The sequence below is a fragment of the Terrapene carolina genome, unplaced genomic scaffold (assembly GCF_002925995.2).
Source record: "Terrapene carolina triunguis isolate 2854851 unplaced genomic scaffold, T_m_triunguis-2.0 Scaffold33911, whole genome shotgun sequence".
Lineage (NCBI taxonomy): Eukaryota > Metazoa > Chordata > Testudines > Emydidae > Terrapene > Terrapene triunguis.
This window is the reverse complement of record NW_020698262.1, coordinates 11,190,865-11,215,598: the sequence shown is the minus strand read 5'-3', so window position 1 is coordinate 11,215,598 and position 24,734 is coordinate 11,190,865. Positions and strand designations below refer to the sequence as shown.

General features: G+C 46.5%; 1 protein-coding gene across 1 annotated transcript in view; it reads right to left on the bottom strand.

Moving 5' to 3' along the window:
- Positions 1–21,713, bottom strand: part of LOC113409645 (junctophilin-3) — a 114,080-nt gene extending 92,367 nt beyond the window's left edge. Inside the window, exon 1 of the mRNA XM_026663792.1 lies at positions 21,332–21,713. Within this exon, the coding sequence (XP_026519577.1) occupies positions 21,332–21,713 (382 nt within the window). The remainder of the gene's footprint in view (positions 1–21,331) is intronic.
- Positions 21,714–24,734: the final 3,021 nt, after the last annotated feature.

The window sequence follows — 24,734 nt, the reverse complement described above, 5'->3', positions numbered from 1 at the left end:
TCACACACTGAACAAATGCTCTTCCCACATTATTAACAAAAACAGCAATGGGAAGAATTGTAAAAAGTCAAATGACTTCCCTCCATTTATACTCTATTCTCTCAGCTTGGGCTGTTACAGTCAATGAGGTCTGTTTCCTTGTTGTTTATAGTCTTTGGTTGTTTGGGTTGCCAAACCCTTAAGTGAAGGTTTTATTTGTTTCACAACTGGTTCCAGAGTTTTGGTTTCTTTTTTTAAATCTAGAAACATTTCTCTTGTTGTAAAATCTTTTCACACAAATCCAAATTTGAATGGACAGTATCTCTTTGCAGGCAGCTAAGAGGGAAATGAGTGGAGTCTGACAGGTCATTTTTGGTTGAAGGTCTAGGATACAAGGTTCCACGTTCCTGAGAACTGGAAAGTCGCAAAGGTAATATCGCTGGGCCTCATTATTCAGCCCTTTCTTGGCATCTGACCTGGATTGCTGATCTGGAACTCACCCCTGGAAGAGATATTTGTGAGGCCACAACTCCCGCTCTAGAACTAGATGGAAAAACGACAAAAACTATTGTCATAAAAAATTCCATTCACTTTTTTTTCCACCTTTCATCAAAATTTTGAAAGATTTCAACGCACTTGGCCCAACACCTTCCAAGCAAAATGGAAAACCTTCTTCCCTGAGCTGCCTACCTGTCAGAACAGCAAACGCTAAATAAATAACATGCCAAACTGCAGGCCCTGCTTGTTGGGGTGTGTGGTGAGGGGGAGGGAAGCAAGAGAGAAGCTATTGCTTTGTACCCGCTTCATACTTTTCGAAGGACCTTACAGAGTAGGGTGATGGATGTCATATAAGAACCTAGACAGATTTGTAACAGAGTGGCTTGTCTCCTATGAGCTGGAGCTAGCCAACCCTGATTACAGAATGCACCACACCTGAAAGGGCTCAGGTGCTCCTCCTATAAAAAGCTGCCATGAGGCAGGGAGAAAAGCTCTGGAATCCGTGGTAGAGTTTGCAGAGGGAGGAAAGGCTCCTCCAAGGAAGACCCTTAGACCAGGCGGGGATGTCTGGGAAAGACCCTGTCCAACCAGGGGACGGATTGCAGAGACCATGGGCAGGAAGGTCTGGGAGGAGGAAGAGAAATCTTGTGCTGTGTGGACTTAGGGACGAACTTGTTTTGGGATGTTGAGTTCCATTTGCTGTTTAGTTTATATTAATAACCCTACTCCTCAAAGAAGGGTATTGTTGACCAAGAAAAGGCCTGAAGGGACATTTTATTTGAACAGTCCAAGTGGGGAAACTGAGGCAGACTGCCTGTAGCATGCCCTTAGGCTGTGAGGGGATGCATGGGAGGCAACTGACCCCAGTTACATGATTATTCAAAATGGCCAAGAGAGGGAGAGCAACCAGTGTTTCCAGGGGGGTGAGCCCCCACATCCTTGACGGGGGAGATACTGGTGATGCATTCTGCATACTGCCGTAGTAGCCACAGAATGGCTCCACTGGCTCTACGCTGCCTGCTAATGGAGGGGGAGGATTCTTTTACCTCCAGCACCACCGGACACCCCTGAATGCAGGCACAGAGCTGGGCTGGGACAGAGGATTTACCCCTCACATAGCTGCTGGTGGCAGTAATAAATCAGTTGGGTGCTGGTGGGAGTCTAGCAGCAAGTTCAGCCCAGCTGATGGGTTTGACCCTGGGTGAAGCCGGAGGTTAAGTGGGAGTGGTATCAAGTGTGATAACATGGTGGGGCTCATCATGACACTAATGGGCAGAGGTGTCCGGTGGGCTGAAGGCTGGTGAACAGTTTTGTCTCATTTCTCTGCCACAGCAGCTTATGTGTTGTCTGCTACAAACACTCTCAGCATCCCCTTGTGAGGAGCTGGGAACAAGTGAATGGACGACAGAGTTGGCTGCTTTGGAACAGAACCCCCCAAGGGAAGAGCTGGGGTCCAATCTGACCCCCGAAGTGCCATGTCCGTTGAGCACGGTTCTGAAAGCAGGGATCAGACTGTACTTTTAGGTGATGATCCTGCCAGCAGATCCCCATGTGTGCAGAGGTCACCCTGCACAGAGCTAGTTACAGGAGTGAGCGTAAACTTGAGCTCTGGAGCGCAAATCCTTGGAGAGGTGGGGAGGCAGTGTGGCCTAGTGAACAGAGCAATAGATTGCAACACTAGAGATCTGGGTTCCATTCCCAGTTCTATCACTGGCCAGCTGGGTGACCTTGAACAAGTCACTTACCCCCATTTTACAGCTAGGGAAACTGAGGCACCGGAAGGGGAACAATACTGACCTCCTTTTTAAAGTGATGAGATCTCCTGATGAAAAGAGTTAGGCATTATTATAATTATTCTGCTGCCTTGTGTCAGTCATGGGTGAACAATCTCTCTGTGCCCCAACTTTTCCATCTGAAAAGCAGGGATAATACTGCAATACCTGAGCAATTCATAAGGGTGTTGGGAAGACTGATTAGCTCCTATTTCCAAAGTGCTTGAAAGATCGGAAGTGTTACGGACTTGATAAGAACTCTGATGTTCTATTCATTTTGTTTTACTTAGCGCTCAAGTGAAGGTGCTCCTGTGTCGACAGGAGAGCTTCTTTCATCAGCGTAGTTAATCTACGTCACTGAGAGGCTGTAGCTGAGTTGACGGGAGAAGCCCTCCCATGGACATAGCGCTGTCTGCACTAGGGGTTAGGTCTGTAGAACTAAGTCACTTAGGGGTGTGAATTTTTCACACTCCTGAGCGATGTCGTTATACCGATATAAGTCTGTAGTGTAGAGCTGGCCTTAGGAAAGGTATTTTTACAGCATATCCCAGGGCAGTGTGACAACGGGGACATAAAGGGCACCTGCTTTCTGTCCTGGTGCCCCTGTCATTTCAGAAACAATCCCTGCCCTTCTGTCCCACTTATCCGAACCATACATTCCTCCTTCCACTTGAGTGGATGGAAGAAGCAATCTTCTCGAATGCCCCTCCTTCAGCCCTGCTACCTAGAGACTGTACTCCTTTGACCTCAAAGACTCAAACTACGGGAAGTGGTAACAGTGACTTGGTGGTGATGCGTTTCTCCCAGAACCAGTCCTGCACCAGTGCCCCAGCTTGGCACTGGGAGGTGCTGTGCTGCCTTTCAGGGGAGACTTAAAACCTGAGGTCTAGACTACACGTAGTTATGGAAGATCCCATCACAATTTAGTAAGTGAAGGGATGTTAAAAGCCCTGGCTACGTTCCAACTGGGGCACTTATTATTGGTATAATGCCCACTATGCACTAAGCAGTTTACAGGCAGATATGAAGACAGGGGGCCAGCTTTTCAAAGGTATTTAGGTACCTAAAGATGCAGTTAGGTGCCTAGTGGGATTTTTGAAAGCACCTAAATTCCCATACCTTTAAAATTGTGGCCCAAGGTGCCCACCCCAAAGAGCTTAGCATATAACCAGACAACATATGGGGAAGGTGCAGGGGAAGTTTAATATCTAACTAGCCAAAAACATTCCCATGGCTGTGCACACATCGATAGGAACTACACGGGTAAATGACAAGCTCCGTATCACGTGTACAATTTTAAAAATCTGAGGCACAGTTTGAAAGAAGTTATTCAATTGATTTAATTCCTATAAATGAGTGTCAAGAGATGTACTCTAGGCCCATTTATCAATTGGAAAACAAGAGAGGGAGAGCATTTTGGAAAAGAGGTTCAGCTATTCCAAAATATGCATCCCTCCCCTCCCCCACGATGAAGAGACGTGTCAGACTTATTTATAATAACTGATACCATACTCAGCACATGAATGTAGCTGTAGCCATGTGACGTGCAATGCAGCGATGACTGTTCAGTGTTGCCGTCTGCTACTTCAGGTTGAGTGGCCTGCTTTCTATTGTTTGTTTTGTACCGGAGTAAGATCGTATGAATGGCATCCCCTGGGAAACTCGCAAAAACAAGTTCTTACTCCCGGGAGGATATCCCAGTGAGCCTGAGTTTCAAATAAATAAACAGCGCCCAGAAGGTTCTTTATTATAGGTCAGGGGTTGGCAACCTTTCAGAAGTGCTGTGCCGAGTCTTCATTTATTCACTCTGATTTAAGGTTTTGCGTGCCAGTAATATATTTGAATGTTTTTAGAAGGTCTCTTTCTATAAGTCTATAATATGTAACTAAACTATTGTTGTATGTAAAGTAAATAAGGTTTTTAAAATGTTTAAGAAGCTTCATTTAAAATTAAATTAAAATGCAGAGCCCCCCGGACCGGTGGCCAGGACCCGGGCAGTGTGAGTGCCACTGAAAATCAGCTCGCGTGCTGCCTTCGGCATGCGTGCCATAGGTTGCCTACCCCTGTTACAGAGAGTATAAGAGCAAAATGCCAGATCTGGCACATTAAATTGATGCACTAGCATTACTTATCTATTTTACCCAATCAAACATTTAGAACCAGCCTTTATCCCTCCGCATACACAGTTCTTGTGGATTTCATTCACCAAATGCAGTGTCATTTATTTGACTATAAAATCTGGCACTTCCTGTCTACATCATCAGAGGGACAAAAGAGATCAGGGGTTTTTTGAATGGCTGAACCTTTCTTCCATCCAATTTTTCCTTCTATGAAACGGGCTCATCAAATATCTCTGAGAGCTTGCAAGTTGCTGAGCTCTCTGGCCTTGATCCGGTGAGTAGAGCACTTAAGTGCATGCTGTACTTTAAGCACATGGGACTACTTACATGCATGCTTAACTTTCAGCATATAAATGCTTGTCCTGGATTGAGGCCAGCATGTTCCACACCTTCCAGGGATCGAGTCTGAAACACTCCTATAGTAATAAAACACTTTGATTGGTTTGCACTTGCCCTCAAAGGTCCTCAGCCTAGCTCTGCCACAGTCTCCAGATCTGTAAAATGGAGATAGATACCCTGGTAAAGTGCTTTGAAGTGTATGGCTGCAGAGTGGCATCCGAGTGCTAAGTGTCGTTGTTCTGACACTGTCAGGTCAAAAGAATCATGCATTTAGAAAAATATTCCCTTCCCTGTGTTACAAAAATTGAGTTGAAGAAATAAATAAAAACAACCCCCAGTTAAGTGCAGTTGTTTTTTAGTGCCTGTAATAGGGTGGCCTGCCCCTTTAAGGACCTGGGGCCAGCCAGTCCTGTTCACTATTTAGATGATGCTGAGAAGGGGATAGGTGTTTCCCATAAAGAGCTGCAGGAAAGAGGGGACAGCCAGGAGCTGATGCAGTGAGCGATCAGGCCTGGTCTGTTCCCCCAGCTATCAGAGAGCAGGAAGAGACAGTTGGTTTGGGAGGAGGGTTTGGGCCCAGCCTGAAAATGGGGTGACAGTTCCCCTTCTAAGAGTAGGGTGCTGTGGGGATTTGCACAGCCCAGAGGAGAAGGACTGTGGTGTTTCTTGGTGAGGAGAGCTGATGGAGAACAACAGATCCTGAGGTAGGAGGAACTGGGTCTAACTGAAAGTTGGGGGAGGGGAGGAGATTTTAAGGGTTTTTTGGATGTAATAAAGTAGAACCCTAGCTGGGGAATTCTGTCACATAGCTTTTGGACTGTATGGAGTTCTCGAGTGGCTCTGAGACAAGGGGAAACGGAGGCAGGGTGCTGTAGTGCCACCCCAGGCCATGAGGGGGTGTAGGCCTACACCCATTGGCCCGGGACGGCGAACCGTGGCGAGTGGGGGCCGCGATCAGCCGAACCTGCCGCGTCAGCAGGTAAATAAACTGGCCCGGCCCGCTAGGGTGCTTACCCTGGCGAGCCGCGTGCCGAACGTTGCCGACCCCTGGCCTACACTATTACAGTACAGGCCAGGTTAACAAAGCTATATCTGTGCAAAGTACTACAATACTGGCTGTTTTTCGGGTTGCCTAAAATAGATGGACAGATAGATACAGGTACTTGGCCTTTTGCAGAGGTTGTGAGTGGCAGGCTTCGAAAACTCAGTTTCTTTGTTGTTCCATGCACTCTTTAAAGTGTATCCAGATTTGCATGGTATGAGGACTATATCAGACCAAGGCAGCAATCCAAAATGTGGACAGCTGACTATTTGCACTCAGTGGGGCTTTGCAATTAGGTCTGAATGGTCCAAACCGCCTGTCCACGTTGCAAAACCAAATGGAATGAATTGTACCTTGCAAGTTGCTAGTTTATCTCATTATTAATCCTTCTGGTGAGTTCACCTTCTCTCTTATCTGTAGATTCTGTAGTACACTCATTAAAGGACTCTAATTACAATAATTAGGCAGATTTCTCTGCCATATCTTCTTCTAAGAGATCTTCTGAATTATGACACAAGAAAGCATGTTGTACAGATATCCCTTGCCAGCAATTCAATATCAGAGAGGCCTGGGCCTCTCTATCTATAGTAATATTCATGCAGGCTGTTTAAAAAGCATATTTAGCATCTCAGAAAATATGTCCCAAGGAAACCGAAGTGTGAGAGGAAAAAGGAGACTGCATGGCCCAGTTTCAGGACCCAGAGCCTTTTGCCCCTCATTCATTAGTTCAAATTCAGCTCAGGCTGACCGTAAACAGAAATCATTCATCGCTGATGGTTGGGTGACTTATGTGAGATGAGCTGGGAGGTCTCAGCTCAGGTGCTGGTGGTTAGGTGGCCCTGTTACAGAACCCACCTTCGTTATTTATAATTGGCATTAATTGGTCTCTGTATTGGCAGCAGAGGGGTCAAGGAATGACCGAGCCAGGGAGATTGTATTCCCCTCTCGCCCTTGAAAGTGGCTCCTCCAGAGCAGATGGCAGTGGGACTAAGGTTGCACGGCTGCTACCCAGGCTGTGGCTAAATACAGGCCCCTGCTCTCCCGTGGCGCCAGCTCAACAGCTTTCTGGAGCATTGTCTCTATTTTAATGTACAATTCAAACATCCCAATAGATGCCTTTGCTCATCGCTGGTGGGAAACGCTTGGGCTGATTCTTCTCTTACTGATGGAGGCATGAATCCGGAAGGTGATAGAACTTCTCCAGGCCAAAAGCAGTGTCAGGGAGAGGGAAACCAGGCCCAGAGATTCCCAACCTGCTTGCAAGCAGGTGGTGAAACCTTTTTAAAAAGAAGCTAGTGACAGGGTGTGTAATGAAAGAGCTGACTGGAGATCGAGGAATGAGTGTTCCTGGTTGCACCTGGGGGGTGGGCCAGGCCCAAATGAAGATGAAGCTTAGGCCAGGGAGGTGCTGGGTGGTGACCATAAAGGTAGGAAGCTCAGAGGAGAAGTCAGCAGGGAAAGGGAAAAACTCTTCTAGCTCTCTAGTGACTAGAGTGGAGAAAGCGTACAGGAAGCCCAGGGAGGGGCTGTTGGTAAAGGCCTGAAGGAAGGCCAAGCTAGGAAAGCAGCAAAGCATATGAGAGAGCAGAGCGTATCTGCCTGCCATAGGGTCCATGGACTGGAGCCCAGAGAAGAAGAAGGGCCTGGGTTCCCTCACCGGCTACTGGAAAGGGTGGTGTGGAAACATGCCGACACAAGGGGAGAGAGAACTGTTGAGTTTGGCGCTGGGCTGCCAGGAAGCAAGCCCTGGGAGGCATCCCTCTGCACAACAGCAGAACAACCACCCTGCGGAGCCCAGGAGGAGTGAGTCAGAGTAGGGGTGAAGAGTTAAGTTTGCTTGAATTGACTTCATTGGGCTCTTTGTTTGCTCCAGAAGTGGGGGGGACTGAATGTGACCTGGCTAGAGAGGTGAGTCACAAGCAGAGAATCGCAGGGCAGGAGCAGCTGTCAGCCGGGGATGCTAGCGAAGGAAAGCCGGCCACCTCCAGCCCCGAGGGGGTGCACCAGCGGTGAGTCAACCCCTAGACAGCCCCAGAGAACAAGGACAACACGAGCAGTGGCAGAATGAGGGTCCCTCGCTCCACGTCCTCAGCACCGTGTCTCAGCGCTGACTCAGCGATCACCCTACAGGCAAAAGGGGTAGTTCAATCACCACATCCACCCACCGGGTCCCGTCTCTGCTAACGCTGCTGACCCAGGTGCCAGAGGAGAGGGGGAGCATTTTAAACGTTGTCTATTTTGGATAGTTTTTTAATTGTCTTCACAGTCATACACACATACATGTAATTACTCATGCATGTATGTGCACATATACACGTGTGTATATCAGAAGCGTCAAGTGGCCACAAATACCCTGATGCCCCATCCATCTCTGTGTGTGTGGGGGGGGGGGGGGGTGTAAAATTTGGCTTGTGTGTTTAAGCTGCCGTCTGCCCCCAGGGGCACCCTTCCCCTTGTGGTCAGGGCATCCCACCACTGTCATTTAAACCCAAGAAGAGTTGCCCAGTGTCGCTTCTGCCTTCAAGGCACAGGGGGCTTTGCTCCACTCTTAAAAAGTGAAAACAACAAGGAGTCCGGTGGCACCTTAAAGACTAACAGATTTATTTGGGCATAAGCTTTCGTGGGTAAAAAACCCACTTCTTCAGACGTCTCCATGCATCTGAAGAAGTGAGGTTTTTTTTTACCCCTGAAAGCTTATGCCCAAATAAATCTGTTAGTCTTTAAGGTGACACCGGACTCCTTGTTGTTTTTGTGGATACAGACTAACACGGCAGGGCCGCCCAGAGGATTCAGGGGGCCTGGGGTCTTCGGCGGCAGGGGGCCCCCACCGCCGAATTGCTGCTGAAGACCCAGCACTTCGGCGGCGGGTCCTGGGGCGTAAGGCCCCCCCCGCCGCAGGTCTTCAGGGCAATTCGGCGGCGGGTCCCGGAGCAGAAGGACCCCCGCTACCGAACTGCTGCCAAAGACCCGGAGCGGAAGAAGCTCCGGGGGCCCCGCGAGAGTTTTCCGGGGCCCCCGGAGCGAGTGAAGGACCCCGCTCCAGGGGCCCCGAAAAACTCTCGTGGGGGCCTGGGGCAAATTGCCCCACTTGCCCCCCCTCTGGGCGGCCCTGTAACATGGCTACCCCCTGATACTTGACACCATTCTAAAAAGTGAGAAAATGACACCAGTCAATTGCTTGTACTTTCTGCCCCGATATCTGCACCAACCACAGCTGTTGATTTGACACACAGATCTTTGATCTTTCTGCTGATAAATCCACTTAGGGAGCAGTCACTCCAGTGCCTGAAACTGCACTGCAAATTCTACCAGTGGGGAGAACCTGCCCTGCAATAAACAGGCAAGTAGCTGCAGCCTAGGACTAACAGGATGCTTCTGAACTGCCCACGGCTAACAACACATGGGCAGCTAAGGAGGGCTGCAGAGCTCCACCTAAAATGGTGACCTAAGCCCATCACTGGAGTCACATAGAGGTCTAGGAAGAGCCACAAGTGATGCTTGAGGCACTGGATGAGGTTCAGTGGCAGTACAGCGTATGCAATGCCAAGTAGACATGGAGCCAGCTGCGGACTAACCTCCTCCCAGCCCTGCATTAGATTATAGATGTTCAGACCATGACTAGATTATACTAAATATGGCCACAGTTGGGAAGAGATTTCCCCAACACATAAAGCTATTAAGCCGCTAACCGGGTTGGGTATATTTCCCCCCAGGAATATTTGGCAGAAGCCACACCAGAAAATGACACACAAATTTAGCTAGGCTCACATCTGTGTTGGAGGAATCCCTGCAAACTAATGTATACATTTTAGATCATGCCTGACAATGGCTTCTAAGGCATTTAGGCTACATGCTTTGAGAGGCAAAAACTCAATTTTCTCACCACTGTGTACTGTAAAATAGAAATACATTCTTAGCCTTTCTGCCCACCCCACTAACCCTATATCTGTATCCCATCCTCCCCCATGAATCTTGTTTGTTTCATTAACCACTTCCTCTTCCAGCCAGTGTTTAGAGGAGAATAACTTCAAAAACATTTGTGGTTGCTAGCTCTGGTGAGTTGCTGTGCTTCTTAAAGTCTCAGTTCCTGGAGTCATGAGAATCTCAGCTTTCATTTTATAAAAGGAAATCTCTAGCCCTCTATTTGCAGAGCAAAGCTGGAGGAAAATGATCCCCCTAAATAAAGTCTATTTATGGGAGGAGGGGAAATCTCATGATTTTAAAGCCAATCTCATAATTCTGGGGGCCTGACTTGGGGTTTGCAATGATTGTTGAATGCTTAGGGTTGACAGCACGGGATTGCTCAGTTGTGGGAAACTCCATGTGAAGCTAGTGGGAATTGACCGAGTTAGGCAGCTTGCAGAAAGAAGACCCATAACTGTCCCCAGGAATGGACTGACTGCTCTGGGGGGAGCTCATGTACTATCACAGAGTGTGGGGAAAACTTCCTGTGATTCACCATGACACTCAGCCAGCCAGTAAAACAGAAAAGGTTTATTAGACGACAGGAACACAGTCCAAAACAGAGCTTGTAGGTACAGACAACAGGACCCCCTCAGTCAGGTCCATCTGGGGGGGGGAGGGGGGACAGGGAGCTTAGACCCCAGCCTTGGGGCTCCCTCAGTTTCCCCAGCCAGCTCCAAACTGAAACTCTCCAGCCCCTCCTTTGGCCCCTCCTTTGGCCTTTGTCTCTTTCCCGGGCCAGGAGGTCACCTGATCTCTTTGTTCTCCAACACCTTCAGTTGGCACCTTTGCAGGTGAGGGGCCCAGACCATCAGTTGCCAGGAGACAGGATGTCGGCCCTTCTCTGTGCAGACACCATCACACTGGCCCTCTAGGGCTCTGCAACAATCACACAGCCCCTTATCCCACCACCTAGATACTTAAGCACTGCATAGGGGAAACTGAGGCACCCACACAGTATTCAGAGAAAACATTAAGAACATTCCTACTTCGTCACACATGCATGCTCCAATCCATGCTTCCTAACAAAGCAAAGCAACAGCCCTACAATCAGAGCTATGCGGGTGAACCCTCACTGACCTGTCTGCATGATGGGGACCAAAAAAACATATTGGGCTTTAGAGTGTAAAATGCTAAATGCATTAAAATGCATTCAGCCTCCTTAATATTTCTAATATGCTTCTCTCACAAAATATAGTAGAATCTGGCTAATTCTCACTCTGCTAATCCTCCAACCCTATAATCCTCCTCAAAACTCTGTGATCTCACCTCACTTTGCAGTAAAGCTTTCATAGCAGATCACTGTAGTAAAGTCTCGTGTTGCTAAGGGCTTGTCTAAATGCAAAAGTGGTACTGCTTTAACTATACTGCCACACTCCTTCTTAGTACAGATGCAGATATATCAAAATAAAGGTGTTTTATACCAGTATTGCAGAGGTCCCCAAACTGTGGGGCATGCCCCCCCCAGGGGGTGAGGAGGACCATTTGGAAGGGCACAGCTTGGGCCTGGGCCAACCCTCATGGGGGTGGGGAGGAGGTGCCACCCAGCTTGGCTTCTGGCCCCGGCTGTGGCCCCAGCCTCAGCCCCCTTACCCCTGTCTGTCTCCCCCTCCCTCAAGCTCTGGACCTGCTCCTGGCCCCAGCTTGTGGAGGGGGTGGCATGGATGGGGTAAGGGGGGGTCCAACCCTGAAAAGTTTGGGGACCACTGCATTAGGGCCAGAAGTGCCAGTGCTCCCACTAATTTCAGCATTGCTGGGGGTGGTGGGAGGAGCAATTGTCTGCCATCCCCTCCTGCTTACCTCCTGGGAAAGAGCAGCCAATCAGGAGACAGGCAGAGCTCTTCCCCCTCCCTAGAACTGATGTAGAGGCTGAATAATGAATGGCAGGGGTGTGTGGTGATGGGGTGGGGGGAGGGGAATTAATTAATGAGATGTTTGGGGATAAACTGGGAGCTCTGCACCCTCAGGCAGCCACGAGATCCTGCAGTGGGGACCAGACTCACTCGGTGCATTCGGGAGAGCTGCCACACCAACTGGCGCACCACTCCACGTGGGGATGGGGCGGGGGAGTTCAATCAAAAGACAGACCAAACCCCACAATCCCATTTTTTTAACTCCTTATTTTGGGGCCAATCCCATGATTTTTGGAGGAGCGATTCGTGATTTTTAACTTTGGGGTTGGCAATCCTGAAGACTTAAGTATGTGCTTAAGTGAACGGGGCTACTCATGTGTGTTAAAGCTAAGCACGTCCTTATGCCTTTGCGGGATCTGGGCCTTCCACCTCCTGATTTACGCCTACTGCCCAGGGCTGAAGCAGAAAGAGTAGCTGGGGAGAGAAAGCACAGTAATAAAATCCTAGACTCTAGGGATGAGAATGACCCTCTTGGTCCATCTCCTTGCCAGTGCCCAGGACCGTTGTCTGTGTGTCCACATTTGCTAAGGCTTAGTTTGGTCCAGCTTTAAATAAACCAAGAGACAGGAGCTGCCACCGCTTCCAGCCTCAAAACTTCCTGCTTATCCTTGCTGGATCCAGTGACTGGAAGTTGAAGCTAGACATTTTCAGACTGGAAATGAGGCTATGCAGGAGGTTGGAGTCGATGATCAGTGGTCCCTTCTGGCCTTGGGATCTATGAATCCCTCTCCATCATCATCTCCTTTCTTATGCTCTCCCCCAGGCATGGACTGATTTTCTCATTCCAGTGCATCAAACCCCTCACTCCCCGTTCAATTCCACCAACAGAGACTCACAGCTCTTGTACACACTAGCCCACCTCAGTGTAATACACTCTCCAGCACAGCATGGGCACTATAAACACACACACATCTAAGTGAATGCTATCCTCTGGGTCTCCTCTTATCTACATCTCGTTGTTATGCTGTAAGCTCTTCGGGACTGAGCCAGACTCTTAGCTGGTGTAAGTTGGCATAACTCCATTGGAGTCAGCTGCGGAACAGGCTCCATCTCCTTATTTTTGTGGTTTGTACAATTCCAAGCATGTCAGCATTCAATTAACTAATAATAATTTTACACATTAATATATCGCAGTGTCAGGGAAGTGTTATTTTTCCCCAGTAGTCAGTTACCATTTCCTCTTTTAGTTTCCTCCCATTGTTCCATTGTCGAATCCTGAATAATTCCTCTCCCTCCCTGGTGTTTACACCATTCTGATATTTTTCTTCAGTCATGTCAAGGGTAAAGCAGAACATAAATATTTACCCCAAACACTGAAAAATCATGAGATGGGTTCCCGCCTCCTTCCTCTCTTCCCCCCCCCCAAAAAAAATCATGAGATTGAATTAAAAAACATACCATTTTTAAAAATAATAAATATTGGGTTCTTTTTTGTTGGTTTCTGAGCCTTTAAGGGTCACCTTTTCAAGCGTTTCTCTACAACCATAAGGTCAACAAACTTACTTTAGAAAAAAAAAAAATTAACCTGAGAATCTCACATGATTCCAGAAGTTGGGGCTTTGAGCAAAAACACCAAGTCACAATAAACAAGTAATGGCAAGGCTGCTTTATAAGGATGTTCCAATCTGCCTATTTCAGTTGTTCCTATGGTAGATTATTTTTGTGTGAGGTTTTGGTGCTGGCGGGAGGTGCCAGATGACAGCCCTGGACACTGAAGGTCTCTGTTTATCCACAGGCTGGGTACAGCACTGGGTGTGGTAGCTCGAGCAACATCATGCACCTGCAGAACACCCTGTGCTCATGTGCTTTGACCCTGATTTGAAGGGATAACCTCTAGGAGTAAGAGGGAAGTTCCGTTTCCAGGTCTCCTTGTGAAAAGTCCCTCCTAAAAAAGGAGCCATGAAGCCCCACTAGTGATATATGTACAATAGGAGCAGGGCTGGGCCCTTAGAGGACAATGGCAAAGCTCCCACTGACTTAAATGAGGCAGGATCAGGCCTGACATTGTGCTGGAAAATGTGCCCTAACGTAAACATATGTGGTCCTTTTAGACGAAGCTCAGTTGAGCTGCTCAGTTAATAATGGACTTTAGTGTTTAAAATATAAAACCCACTTAATGAAATTGATAAAAAGTACTTGGAAGCAGCCTGGAAAGGAGAGTACCAGCTTCTCTAAAATGCCTGTAATCTCCTCCTTGCTCTCAGCCAAAACTCAGAAGAAGCAAGTGCAGCATCAATTTAACATCTGATACATTCCGTGTCAGGGGACTGTCTCCTGCCCTTGCAAGAGCTCAGGCTCAATGATCTAATAGGTCTTTTTCTGCTTCTAATAGCTGTGATACTGTGTGAGACGGCAGCACTCCTTGGCCCTGATATTGCAGACAGGGAGGTGGTCTGGCCTAGTCATTATGGCACAAGAAACCTGCCTTCTAGTTTTATGCTATAGTCTTGACTCTGACACTAGCTCATTATGGCGCCAATCCTGGACCACTGAAACATGAGTAGTCCCACTATAGTCTGGGGTCTCTGTGACCTTAGCTAATTCATTCCACATCTTAGTGACTCTGTTTCCATCAACCCCTGTAAAATGGAGATAATATTTCCCAAAGTTGGTAAAATAAAGTACTTTATCTTATGTTCCAAAATGGTCATGCTGCAAGGTTCCAGCTGAGCTCCTGCAGGGGTCAGCAAGGGTTTCCCCCACCCCGCATGTCTTGTGGTGTTGCCATAATTTTTTTTAAAACCTGCTTCCACAAAGCATCAGGGATGGCCATGGCCAGAGACGGGTCATTGGATTGTGAGGTGGCACTGCGCATTCTTTTTCTCGGGTGCTTGGCTGGCTGGTTCTTGCTCACATACGGAGTCTAACCAATCACCATATGAGGGGGAAATTCCTTTCCAACCCCACAAGTCAGATTGGCAGTGATCTTGAGTTTGATTTTTGCCTTCCTCTGCAGCATGTGGGTGCAGGTCACTTGCCAGAATTATCTAGGTGTATCTCACATCATCATTTCCCTGCTGTTGCAGGGGTCTCAGGTGCCTCTGTCCTTCCCATTCTCTGCCCATGGCACACAATAGTCTAGTCTCCTGTGGGCTGTCATACTTGAGTCTAGTTTCAGATGCTGGGTTTAGTGTGTGGGTGTTGGGTGGTGGCCTGTGCTATACAGGAGATCAGACCAGATGATCTGGTGGATCCTTCCGGCCTTGAACTCTGACTCTCTGACTCTGAGATCTTCTGAATAAAAGCTTCAGTCTCTGCTTTAATAATAATTAATATTCAAAAGGGATTGGATACTTCTGTGGATATCTAGAATATCCAGAGTTAAACAATTAACAATGACAGATTTTGGAAGCAATATTAAACAGTGTGCTTCAGGTCCCAAGTCTGTCTCTGACTGTTAGGTCTCGTCCTGGTCTCTGTGTGGGGCAGATTATCCCACGTCTGCCTCTTGCAGGATTCTTACACCTTCCTCTGAAGCATCTGGGGCTACTCCTTGTCAGAGACAGGACACTGGGCTAGTCTGATCCTGTCTGCAAATTCCTATGTTACTGTGTTTGTTTATTATTACCTGGGCCAGACTCCTCTTACTTCAGTACCTCTCTGTGCCTTGAATGAAGTAACACGTTACATGTCTCATTTAGTATTTTGATCATTTTTCTGTTCTGTTTTAATTATTGTTCACTTATTATCATTATTGTATTTTAACCGTGTACCATACCCAGTAAACTTCTAGGCAGCTGGGTGCTTTATAAATAAAGCTATCATTGTAATGAAATTAACAATAATTATTTTAAAATCAGCTTATTAGCATCAATTAGGTCTTCGCCTTTGGATGCTGTAGGAACCTGAATATTTAAAGAACACTCGGTATTTGTGTGTGTTTCCCACTGACTTTTTAAAATGCTACAACAAGCCATTTATGGGAACAAAATAACTTGAGAGCTGACACTTCCATGGCACTTCTGCCATCCAGGATATGAACAGCTCTCATGTAAATTTGTCCTTGTGGGTGGTTGGCTCCTTGCAGCATTAAGAAAACCTGTGGAAAAATATCAATGCAAATAGCAATACAACACAGACACTAGATTCTGCAAGCACCCTTAATGGCAATATGAAGAGTTAGTTTAAAACAGACTGCCTCTATATTAAGGCAAATGGGTCACATCCTCTTCTCTGTTACATTAACTTCAGGAGGCTTTGAATGGATGTAACTGAGAGCAGAAATTGGCCCTACATTTGTAGATATACAAGGTAAATGTGGGCCCAACACTCCTGGTCCATCTCTACTGTACCCATTTACACCTTTAGTTTATAGGATTTACAGGGCAAGGACTTAATTTCATTCTCTGGCTTTTGCGGGGGGAGGAGTATTTTGTATTTTCTTATAACAACACTTAAAATCTCTTGTTCGTAGATCTCAAAGCACTTGACAAAATCAGCATTATAAGCATCACTATCTCCATTTCATAGATGAGGAAACTGAGTCATGGAGATGTTAAGGGTCTTAAGCCAGGCTAAACATGCAGAGTCAAGTATGGAACCCAGGCCTCCTGACTCCCAATCTCAAGCCTCATCTCCCATCCACTGAACCAAGCTGCCCCTTGGGTGGTGATGAGTCACTCCTGTGCTAGGCTCCAGCCAATCCAAAAGCCAGGAACTGGTCTTGTGACTCCCAGACCAGGTATATAAGCCTCACAGGAGGAACAGCAGCTCAGTCTGCTCAACACCACTCTGGGGCTTGGAACTCATTCCTGCCTGATAGTGGCAACAGACTCCCCAAGTCTTAGTCCTCCTCCAACGTTGCACCAGCCCTGCCCTGGCCTCCTGAGTCTGGCTCCAACCACTAGGCCTGACCATCCCCAGGACAATTTGACACCTCCCTCTTTTTTTTTTTTTTTTCTTACTGGTTGCAAAGCACTCTACACCTCTATGGCAGTCTTCCAAAACAGTCATGAAAATTTGCTAGCCCAGGCACAAAATCAAATTGCTCACCCGTGCCTAGTGAAAATACAAATGATATTTCACTTATCCATCAAATAAATTATTTACCCCAGGTGTGTGGACAAGAACTTTGGAAGACTGATATTGATGATGATCCTTTTTGTTTGGGATGGCTGTGTAGATGTAAGTGGTTTATAAGACATACAAATTATTGGGGCCCAAACAACCTCAGATGTTTGCCCCAAGACTTCAAATACCAGACTCCTATATAAATCCTGCTAAAATCAACTACGTATAGCACAGAAGCATTCTTGCATTTAGCCTTTGGTCTTCTTTTGGTCATTTATCCTTCCCTAGTGTTTGTGGTATGATAACAGATGGAGAGAGAATACACTGAGAAACATTGCTTATTGCATGAAGCATCCTACGTTGAGTTTATGATGGAGCACGTTCTCTGGAGTTAAAAGAATGCTCACTTGATTTATGCAAACTATTCACCCCCAGGTTGTTGGCTTGTATGGGGTTTGTTAAAGAGAGACCTGGAAGAGCTACATAGACCCTTTTGTAAGTGTCCCACTAAGAATGGAGGAGTAGATATTCTCAGTATGGGCTTGGGGAGACGTGCCCATTCAGCACTGTGCTACTGTCTCTCTCCAAGGTCCTGAAAAGAGAAACAAGCCGGTCTTCAGAGACTAGATTGATGGAGCTGTGGGTTTTTTCCACCTGAGGTTTGGCGAGGTTAATTCAAATTGTGAACATCAATCAGGCCTACTCACTACTGTACCACTTAGCTATTTTAAGAGGGTGCTGGTTCTTGGAGATATTTACCCAATGCTGCCTCAATTTCCAAATATAAAGCAGCTAAAATAGAGATGGGTAGGAAAGAAAATAGCTTTTAAGGCTATTTTTTTCAGTAGCCATTTTTAGGCCTGAGATTGGCAACAATTAATTTGATATTTTTTTAATTTCCCCAACCCCACCTCTTAGTAACCATTGTTTTAGCAACTAGAAAGAGTCTGCTTCAAAACACAAAGCTTTTCCTGCTAGTTGGTGTGTGTGTGTTTGGTTTTAAAGGATTTATGTGGCAGTACTTTATTTTCTATTTGAATTGTGTTTTCATAATTTCTTTCCCTTCTCCCCTCCCCCCACACATAGTTCGGCTTGGGAGAAATTGTTTAACATTTTAACCAAGCTGTAGTGAGGTTTCAATTCAGTAATGAACTCAATGGGACAATTCACTTGCTTCAAGTTGTGCCTACAGTAAGGTTCCTTGATGAATCAGGGCCTATGCCTTCAAAAGATTTCTGATCAGCAGCTCCATAAACAGCAGATCGGATTCACTTCTGCATTAATCCAGTTTTATGGTGGTATAATTCCAGTGAAGTGACACTGTCGTAAAACTGGAGTAACCCAGCGGTAAATCAGGCCCAGTATCAGCATGTGACATAAAGCAAACAGTAAATCAGTCATTTGAAGCCTGTTTATGAATGGGCGTAAGTAGGAGTCCAGGCTAGAGGGGAGGAAGGGTTTGGATTCAGGGGAGTTGGGGTGTGATATCTTTGCAAAATATGGTTTGTGTGGAAGTTATATCTATGGGACTGTGCATGGGATATGCATGGAAGTGAGTGTATCTATATGCAGCAGGTGTGTGAGCGTGTAACTGTCAGTGTGATATGGAGAAGCGTGTGTTTGCAATGCACATGGTGGGGGCACATGTTACATGTATGTGGTTCTTTGTGTTTGTGGGACGTAATTATGTGGTCTGAGTGAATGTGTCAGGGAGACTGAGCATCTGTATGGGGCTGAGGTATGTGTGGCAAGACTGAGCATGTGCCTGGTGATGAGTGTGTCTGTGGGAGGTGTGAGAGTCTGCGATCTGCATACGGGGGATGTGTGTGAGAGACAGGTGTGAGGACAATGTGTGTGTTGGGTGGGGGGAAGACACACAGATCTGTGAGCAGGACAGGAAGAGTGGCTGGTGGAAACAAAACTGAATTCTTTGCATGCCATATCCTAACTCCAAGCTAAATGCACAATACACTTGTGCATTATTCCATGCAAAATACAGTTTCCCAAAGTCAGCACTGGCAGGGGTTGCTGGAGTTCTGAGACTTTTGCTGATGCTTTGCTGCTTTTCTATCTACTGTTCAAGAAGAAGTAAAATTTTGAGTCAAAACCCCTCATTCACTAGCATCCTGCTTTTCAACCTGCTTCCCATTTGGTGACCCCCTCATTTAGCACCAGTTGATTTTACCATACAATGCAAGGGACTGATGTTTAGCATTGGTGGCAAGCAACAGATGATGGGACTATGATTGCAATACACCTGAAAGTGACTAAACTAATAATTTGGCTAGATTAATGAGATGCACATAATTTCCAATAGCTGCCTCTTTCTTATGATGTCCAGCCAATTATTCTTTCAATATAATAACCGCACACATCTGGACCCAATTATCCAAATGCATAATGATCATTTAGATTTAGCGCCAGGAAGCCGGGAGATGCCCAGATCTGGCCTTTTTGCCCAGACAGAGTGGCGACATCCATTCAGGAAGGGACCATGGCTGCTTGGTACCCAGGGATCCTGGAGCAGAGTTCACCTACGTGTGATTTCTATTGGGTTCAGTCATCCCAAGGTGAGCATCAGAATGAGATGTTATGATAAGCTGTGCTTTGAAAAGCAGAACCAGGTCACACTGGAATATACATTTTGTGCTTTGTATTTTCTCTTGGTAATTACAGGCCTAACCATAGGTACCACTTTATGTAGTTATCTATCACATCCTTTTCCCTACCCTTATAACTGAAATAACTTTGCTACAGATGCCATCCTTTTTTTTTTTTCTTCCCCCTAGCAATTTTCTTAACCCTTCCTAAAATAAGATTTTTTTTTTAATCCCAAGCACAGACTAGATGGGGATGAAAGCTTCGTTTCTGGTAGGTTCTTGAGAACTATGAATTGCTCATAGTCTGCCCCCAATTTGGGTCTGGTGCCCTCACTTCTCAAAGAACTGTTCTGCTGCAATTAGTCACAGGCATGCATTGCTGGTGACTGCGTGTACGTATGCATGCATGCATGCACACTCTGCCAGTCTGATGACATGTAGTTCACGGAGCCGCGTAGTTTGAGACTTTTACAGCCTGACTTCTGGCTGTCTCTACTGAAAATGTTGTTTATCAGGGCCTAGATGTCACGAGGGGCATAGAAAGGCAGTACTATGGTCAGGCGCATACAGGATCTGGACAGATTCTGTCCTAGCATTTCAAGTGCATAAGAAAAAAAATCATTATTCCCCAAACCTAGATTACCTCTGCACAGAAGATTGTCAGTATTTAAAGATTGCTTCACAACACAAACCAATAGGGTGACCAGATGTCCTGATTTTATAGGGACAGTCCCAATTTTTGGGTCTTTTTCTTATATAGACTCCTATTACCCCCATCCCCCACCCCCGTCCCAATTTTTCACACTTGCTGTGTGGTCACCCTACAAACCAAACAGATTTAAAATGGGCTCCTGATTCTTTCCAAGCTATGTGAAGCAGAATGTTGCAATTATGTTTTCTTTTGGGGAAAACCCTAACAGTGCAAAATTTTACTTTTTAAATAGATCATTCCATTTCTTTTTGGAAAAACTAAAAGCTGTTTCAGGTAACATTTAATGTTGCCTTCTTATCTCATCACAAAGCAGTGAGCTCTGTTTTCCAGAGACATGTCTTACAAGAAGAGCTTTTTCCCCGCTTCCAGGAAGACCGAAAATTGCAATGTTTATGAGACCTATCTCAGTCTAAGAGTTCTGGAAAAGAACACCATTGGAAAGCCCAGTTTTGATAGACACACACCCAACAAAAACAGGCCAGCCTCATTAATTCCATTGGCTTCTAACAGATAGGCCTGATTCTTTTTATGGCGGCAGTTAGATTAGATGGAATGATACAGCCACTTGCAGCAGAAATGCAGCTGTTCGGCCTTAAAGCCTGTTAGTCTGACAATTTTTGATCACCCTCACTGAGTTTTCTTGTTTTTATTTAATCCTCATTTCCCTTCAACATTTTATTAAGCCATGTTGAGGGAAGAGCTCTTTCTATCCCTCTGAGCCCCTACAAAATGCATTAAGCTGCAGTGAAATAGGAGCATAAGAATCCTGTTTGAATTAAAGTCTCTTGCCTGGTATTATCACGTGTAGGTTTGTGTTTGGAGGGGACAGGAAGGCGATACGTGGATGTAAAGATCTGACCCTTGCTGAGAGCATTTGCCATCTGTTTCTTATAGCTAGAATTTCAAATATCTGTACAAGATCTTGCAGCAGTGCAATGTCCATTCTACCCAGGGCTGCTTTGGAGGCTTGGTGGAGATCCTACAGGTTATGGTGGTGCAGTCATGACTCTGAATCCAACTTGCCCTGTCTCCTTTCAACTTGGCTACGCTGCCTCCTGCCTCAGATCTGTGTCCCTCTTCCTCCCATGCCCTCCTCTGAAAAGCTTTGGTCATCTGTAGGGAGAAAACGCTTAGAGCCCCATTGAACATCGGGGGCAGCTTGTGTCAAACGGCTGGGATAATGCCATGCTGGGCTGGTTTCCTGTACCCTGTAGGAAATTGGTGTGATCATCACTCGCTCCCAACTAGCAGGCTGCAAACTCTAAAAGTTCAGCCCAAACAAAGGGTCCCTCTTATGGGGGAGGCAGGGGAAATTTCTTCTAACCTCTTATTTCCTTTTATCACAGCCTGATCCATCTCAGAAGATATTAATGCATCACCTACCTCCATCTGAGTAGGTCTCTGTCCCGTAGCCATCCTGTAATCCATTGCTCCAGGTGCCTTCGTATTTGGCCCCATTGCCACTGCATTCGCGGACCCCGTACCGTCCCTTAAATCCATGAGTCCACTCTCCTTTGTACACCCACTTCCCCTTGCTCTCCAAACCGATGCCATGGCGCTTGCCCTGTGCCCAGGTGCCCTGGTAAGTGTTGCCACTGGGCCAGGTGTAGACCCCCAGCACCTCAAAGCCGTGACTCCAGGAGCCTGTATACTCGCCTTGACCCTTCGGGCCGGTACAGATTCCATGGCCGTGAGCCTTTCCGTCCTCCCAGCCTCCACAGTAGGAGCCTCCATCGTCAAAATTAAACCTTCCCCCACTGGACATGCATGTAATTCGGTTTGCCAATCCCCAAAAAGGTGAAAAAAGAAAATGGCCAAAAAAAAAAGAAATTGGATGATTATTGAATCAAATCTGAATCGTGCACCGGCTCCAGGGTGCTGCTTAAGTCAATTTCTTGGGGTTATTCATTCTCTAGGAGGATCCTCAGGATCAGTCCCTTCTTCTTCTGCTGTGGAAACAGTATCACACCAAAAAAAGGGAGGGGGAGAGGGCGTGGGGGGGGGAGAGCAGCAAGAAGAGCAGCAGCTATAGGGTTTTGGTGCAAACGACTCCACCTAAAAATCATCCAAGGCAGAGCCCAGGAAAGGGAAATAAAGGGGGGAGAAAAAAGGGGGGGGGGGCGAGGGAGACCAACTGCCAACAATTTTTTTTTTTTGAAATAACCCCTGTCTCAACTCAGAAGCAATCAAGGGTCTCAGCCCCACAGCTGTGACCTCCACCTGGGGCTGCCCGCTGATGATACTGACTCGCACGCCCCAGCCCTGGCAGAAGCGGCAGCAGCAGCATAGTGGAGACCCGTGGCTCAGCAGCAATGCAGTGCCTGTGTCTCCCCGTCTCTCGCTCACACACACACACACACACCCCTCACCCGAGAACACAACTGAGCGGCTCTGATTCCTCCCCCCAGCAAACCTCACTCCATTCGGCCTCCGCTCGGGGCTTGGAATAAGTCCCGCATCTTGGTGCAAAGATGCTCTCAGCCGTGTGAAGGATGGGGCGGAGGGGCGGAGGGAGAAGGATCTGGAGGGAGGGAGGGGGGGGCTCTTTTTTTGTATCTCCAGTCTGGGGGGGGGGGAAAGAGGGGTCCTCTTGCTTCCCCTTCGGTCCCCCCTTCCCTTCTTCCTGCCTTCCTAGTGGTTTTAAATCTTGCTTATTAAGGAGAACAGATCCTAGGCGGGCTGCTCTCGGTTCCAGGCTCAGCCCGGATTTAAAGAGACAGGAACTGCGTAAGGTGGAGACTCCCAGAACAGAGCTCTCCCACCAGAGGCTTAACCCACTACCTCCTTGGACACAGCAGGCTTATCTCAGACAAAACAGGCCGCCGGGTTAGCCTGCAGCAGGGCGATTATTCATGGCAGGCTGGGATCTGTCAGCACAGAACCTAGAGGAAAAACAAACCCCGGGCTTGTCTCCTTTATTTATTTGTTTATTGCTGCCTCTACATTCCTCGCCCACCCTCCTCCCCAGATTTCATTGCTGGCTAGTCTGTGCTTCTGGACCCTGTTTAAAATAAAGGTGAGTCGATTTAGCTTAATGTTATGGGGCCAAACATGCTGTTAACCCCCCCACTGCAAAGTCTTGGGGCAAAAACTGCCTTTTATACAGGGCCCAGCACACTGATGGTGCAAAAAGACATTATTCATTAGTTATTGGTTGTTGTTATTGTTTAATGCAGACACCAGAGTCTGAGCTGTATTAATAAACCATCTGCCCTTCTGTCCAATTCATATTAAAGTTGTCTCACTCCTAAACCCCATTTTACTTCACGACCATCCTTGCCCCACAAAAATGTGCAAGAGAGCAAAAAGCCGGCAACAAACACACACCAGGATCCTACAGGCACTCGTGGAATTCTTACAGGCTGGAAAACGATAAACATACTGTAGCTATTCAAGACGATGCTCAGTGGAGCTGTAGTCACAGCAGCAGTGAATTCAGACCACATAAGGCTCCAATCCTGAAAAAGCATGTGCTTAATTTAAGTACCTGAGTATTCCCACTGGAGAGATGTGCTTAAGTGTTGGCAGGATCAAGGTTTATATTTTCATGGATTAAAAGGGGGGCTTTGAATTTCAGAAAATATATATTTTTTTAATATCGTTCACATGAGCTGGAGCCTGGCAAAGCAGAATCTGGGTGGGGGGGCAGGGGGAGGAGATCAGCCTCCTTCAGAAAATGTTTGCGATTTTGTTGACTCCCAGCCACATGCTTGGGGAACTGCATAGTCTTTCCACTCCTGCATTATTATTTATTTATTGTTAATAATTAGTGATGGACTCGAGGTAAGATGATGTTTGGATCTGGACTCAGATCTGAGGCCCCAGTTCAGCAAAAAATGTAAGCATCTGCTTAACTTTAAGGAAGTGCTTAAATCCCATTCAAATCCGTAGGACTTAGGGGCACGTGCTCAAAGACAAGTAAATGCTTATGTGCTTTGCTGAACAGAGATGGATTGCTGAATTGAGACCTGAGTCTATATTTGCCCAAGCTTGGGGAGGTTTCAGATGTAGGATTCCCATTCGGGTCCATCTCTATTAGTAATTTTTCACCCTATCCAGTATAGTAATATATTTTAATGTGTATTACATTCTAGTCTGTAAGAATATATTTGGTAACCTTTAGCCTCTCATTCCTAATTATTATTCTAAGTTACTCCTTTGTATTAGAGTAGCATTTAGAGGCCCCAACTAAGATCAAGGCCGCATTGTGTTGGGCACTGTACAGCCACACAGCAAGAGACAGTGCCGGCAACGAAGAACTTGCAACCTAACTGGATAAAGGGTTGGAGAAAGAGATGCAACCAGTGCAGGTGGAACAGTTTCCATCGAAACAGTTTTTTGATGGAAAATGTTTGTTCAGCAAATCGGAAATTTTCACAAGAGAAATGCCTATTTTCATCAACACTCTGTGGGTTTCCATCAAAAACACAGAACCTGGAAAAAATTTCAGTTTTTGGCAACCAAAAGATGAAACTTTTTGTTTTATTTCCAACAAAAACCCCAAAACACTTCCAAGACCATTTTTGAGGAAAATGAAATTGGTTTAGACTTTGTCACATATTTTCAAGGGGAAAAAGGGATTTCCCTGCCAGCTCCAGATACAATATAAAAGCAGAGTGATGCCTGGCACGCATCACATCACTTCCATTTTTCCCTCAGCCACTTTAAAGTATCTTCTGTGTATTTTCACGTTAGCCACCTACTTTTTAAATGTGAGCAACCATTATTCCATTCCAGCTGATTCTAATGAGTCCCATACTCTATAGAAATCACCTGCCAGGGTATG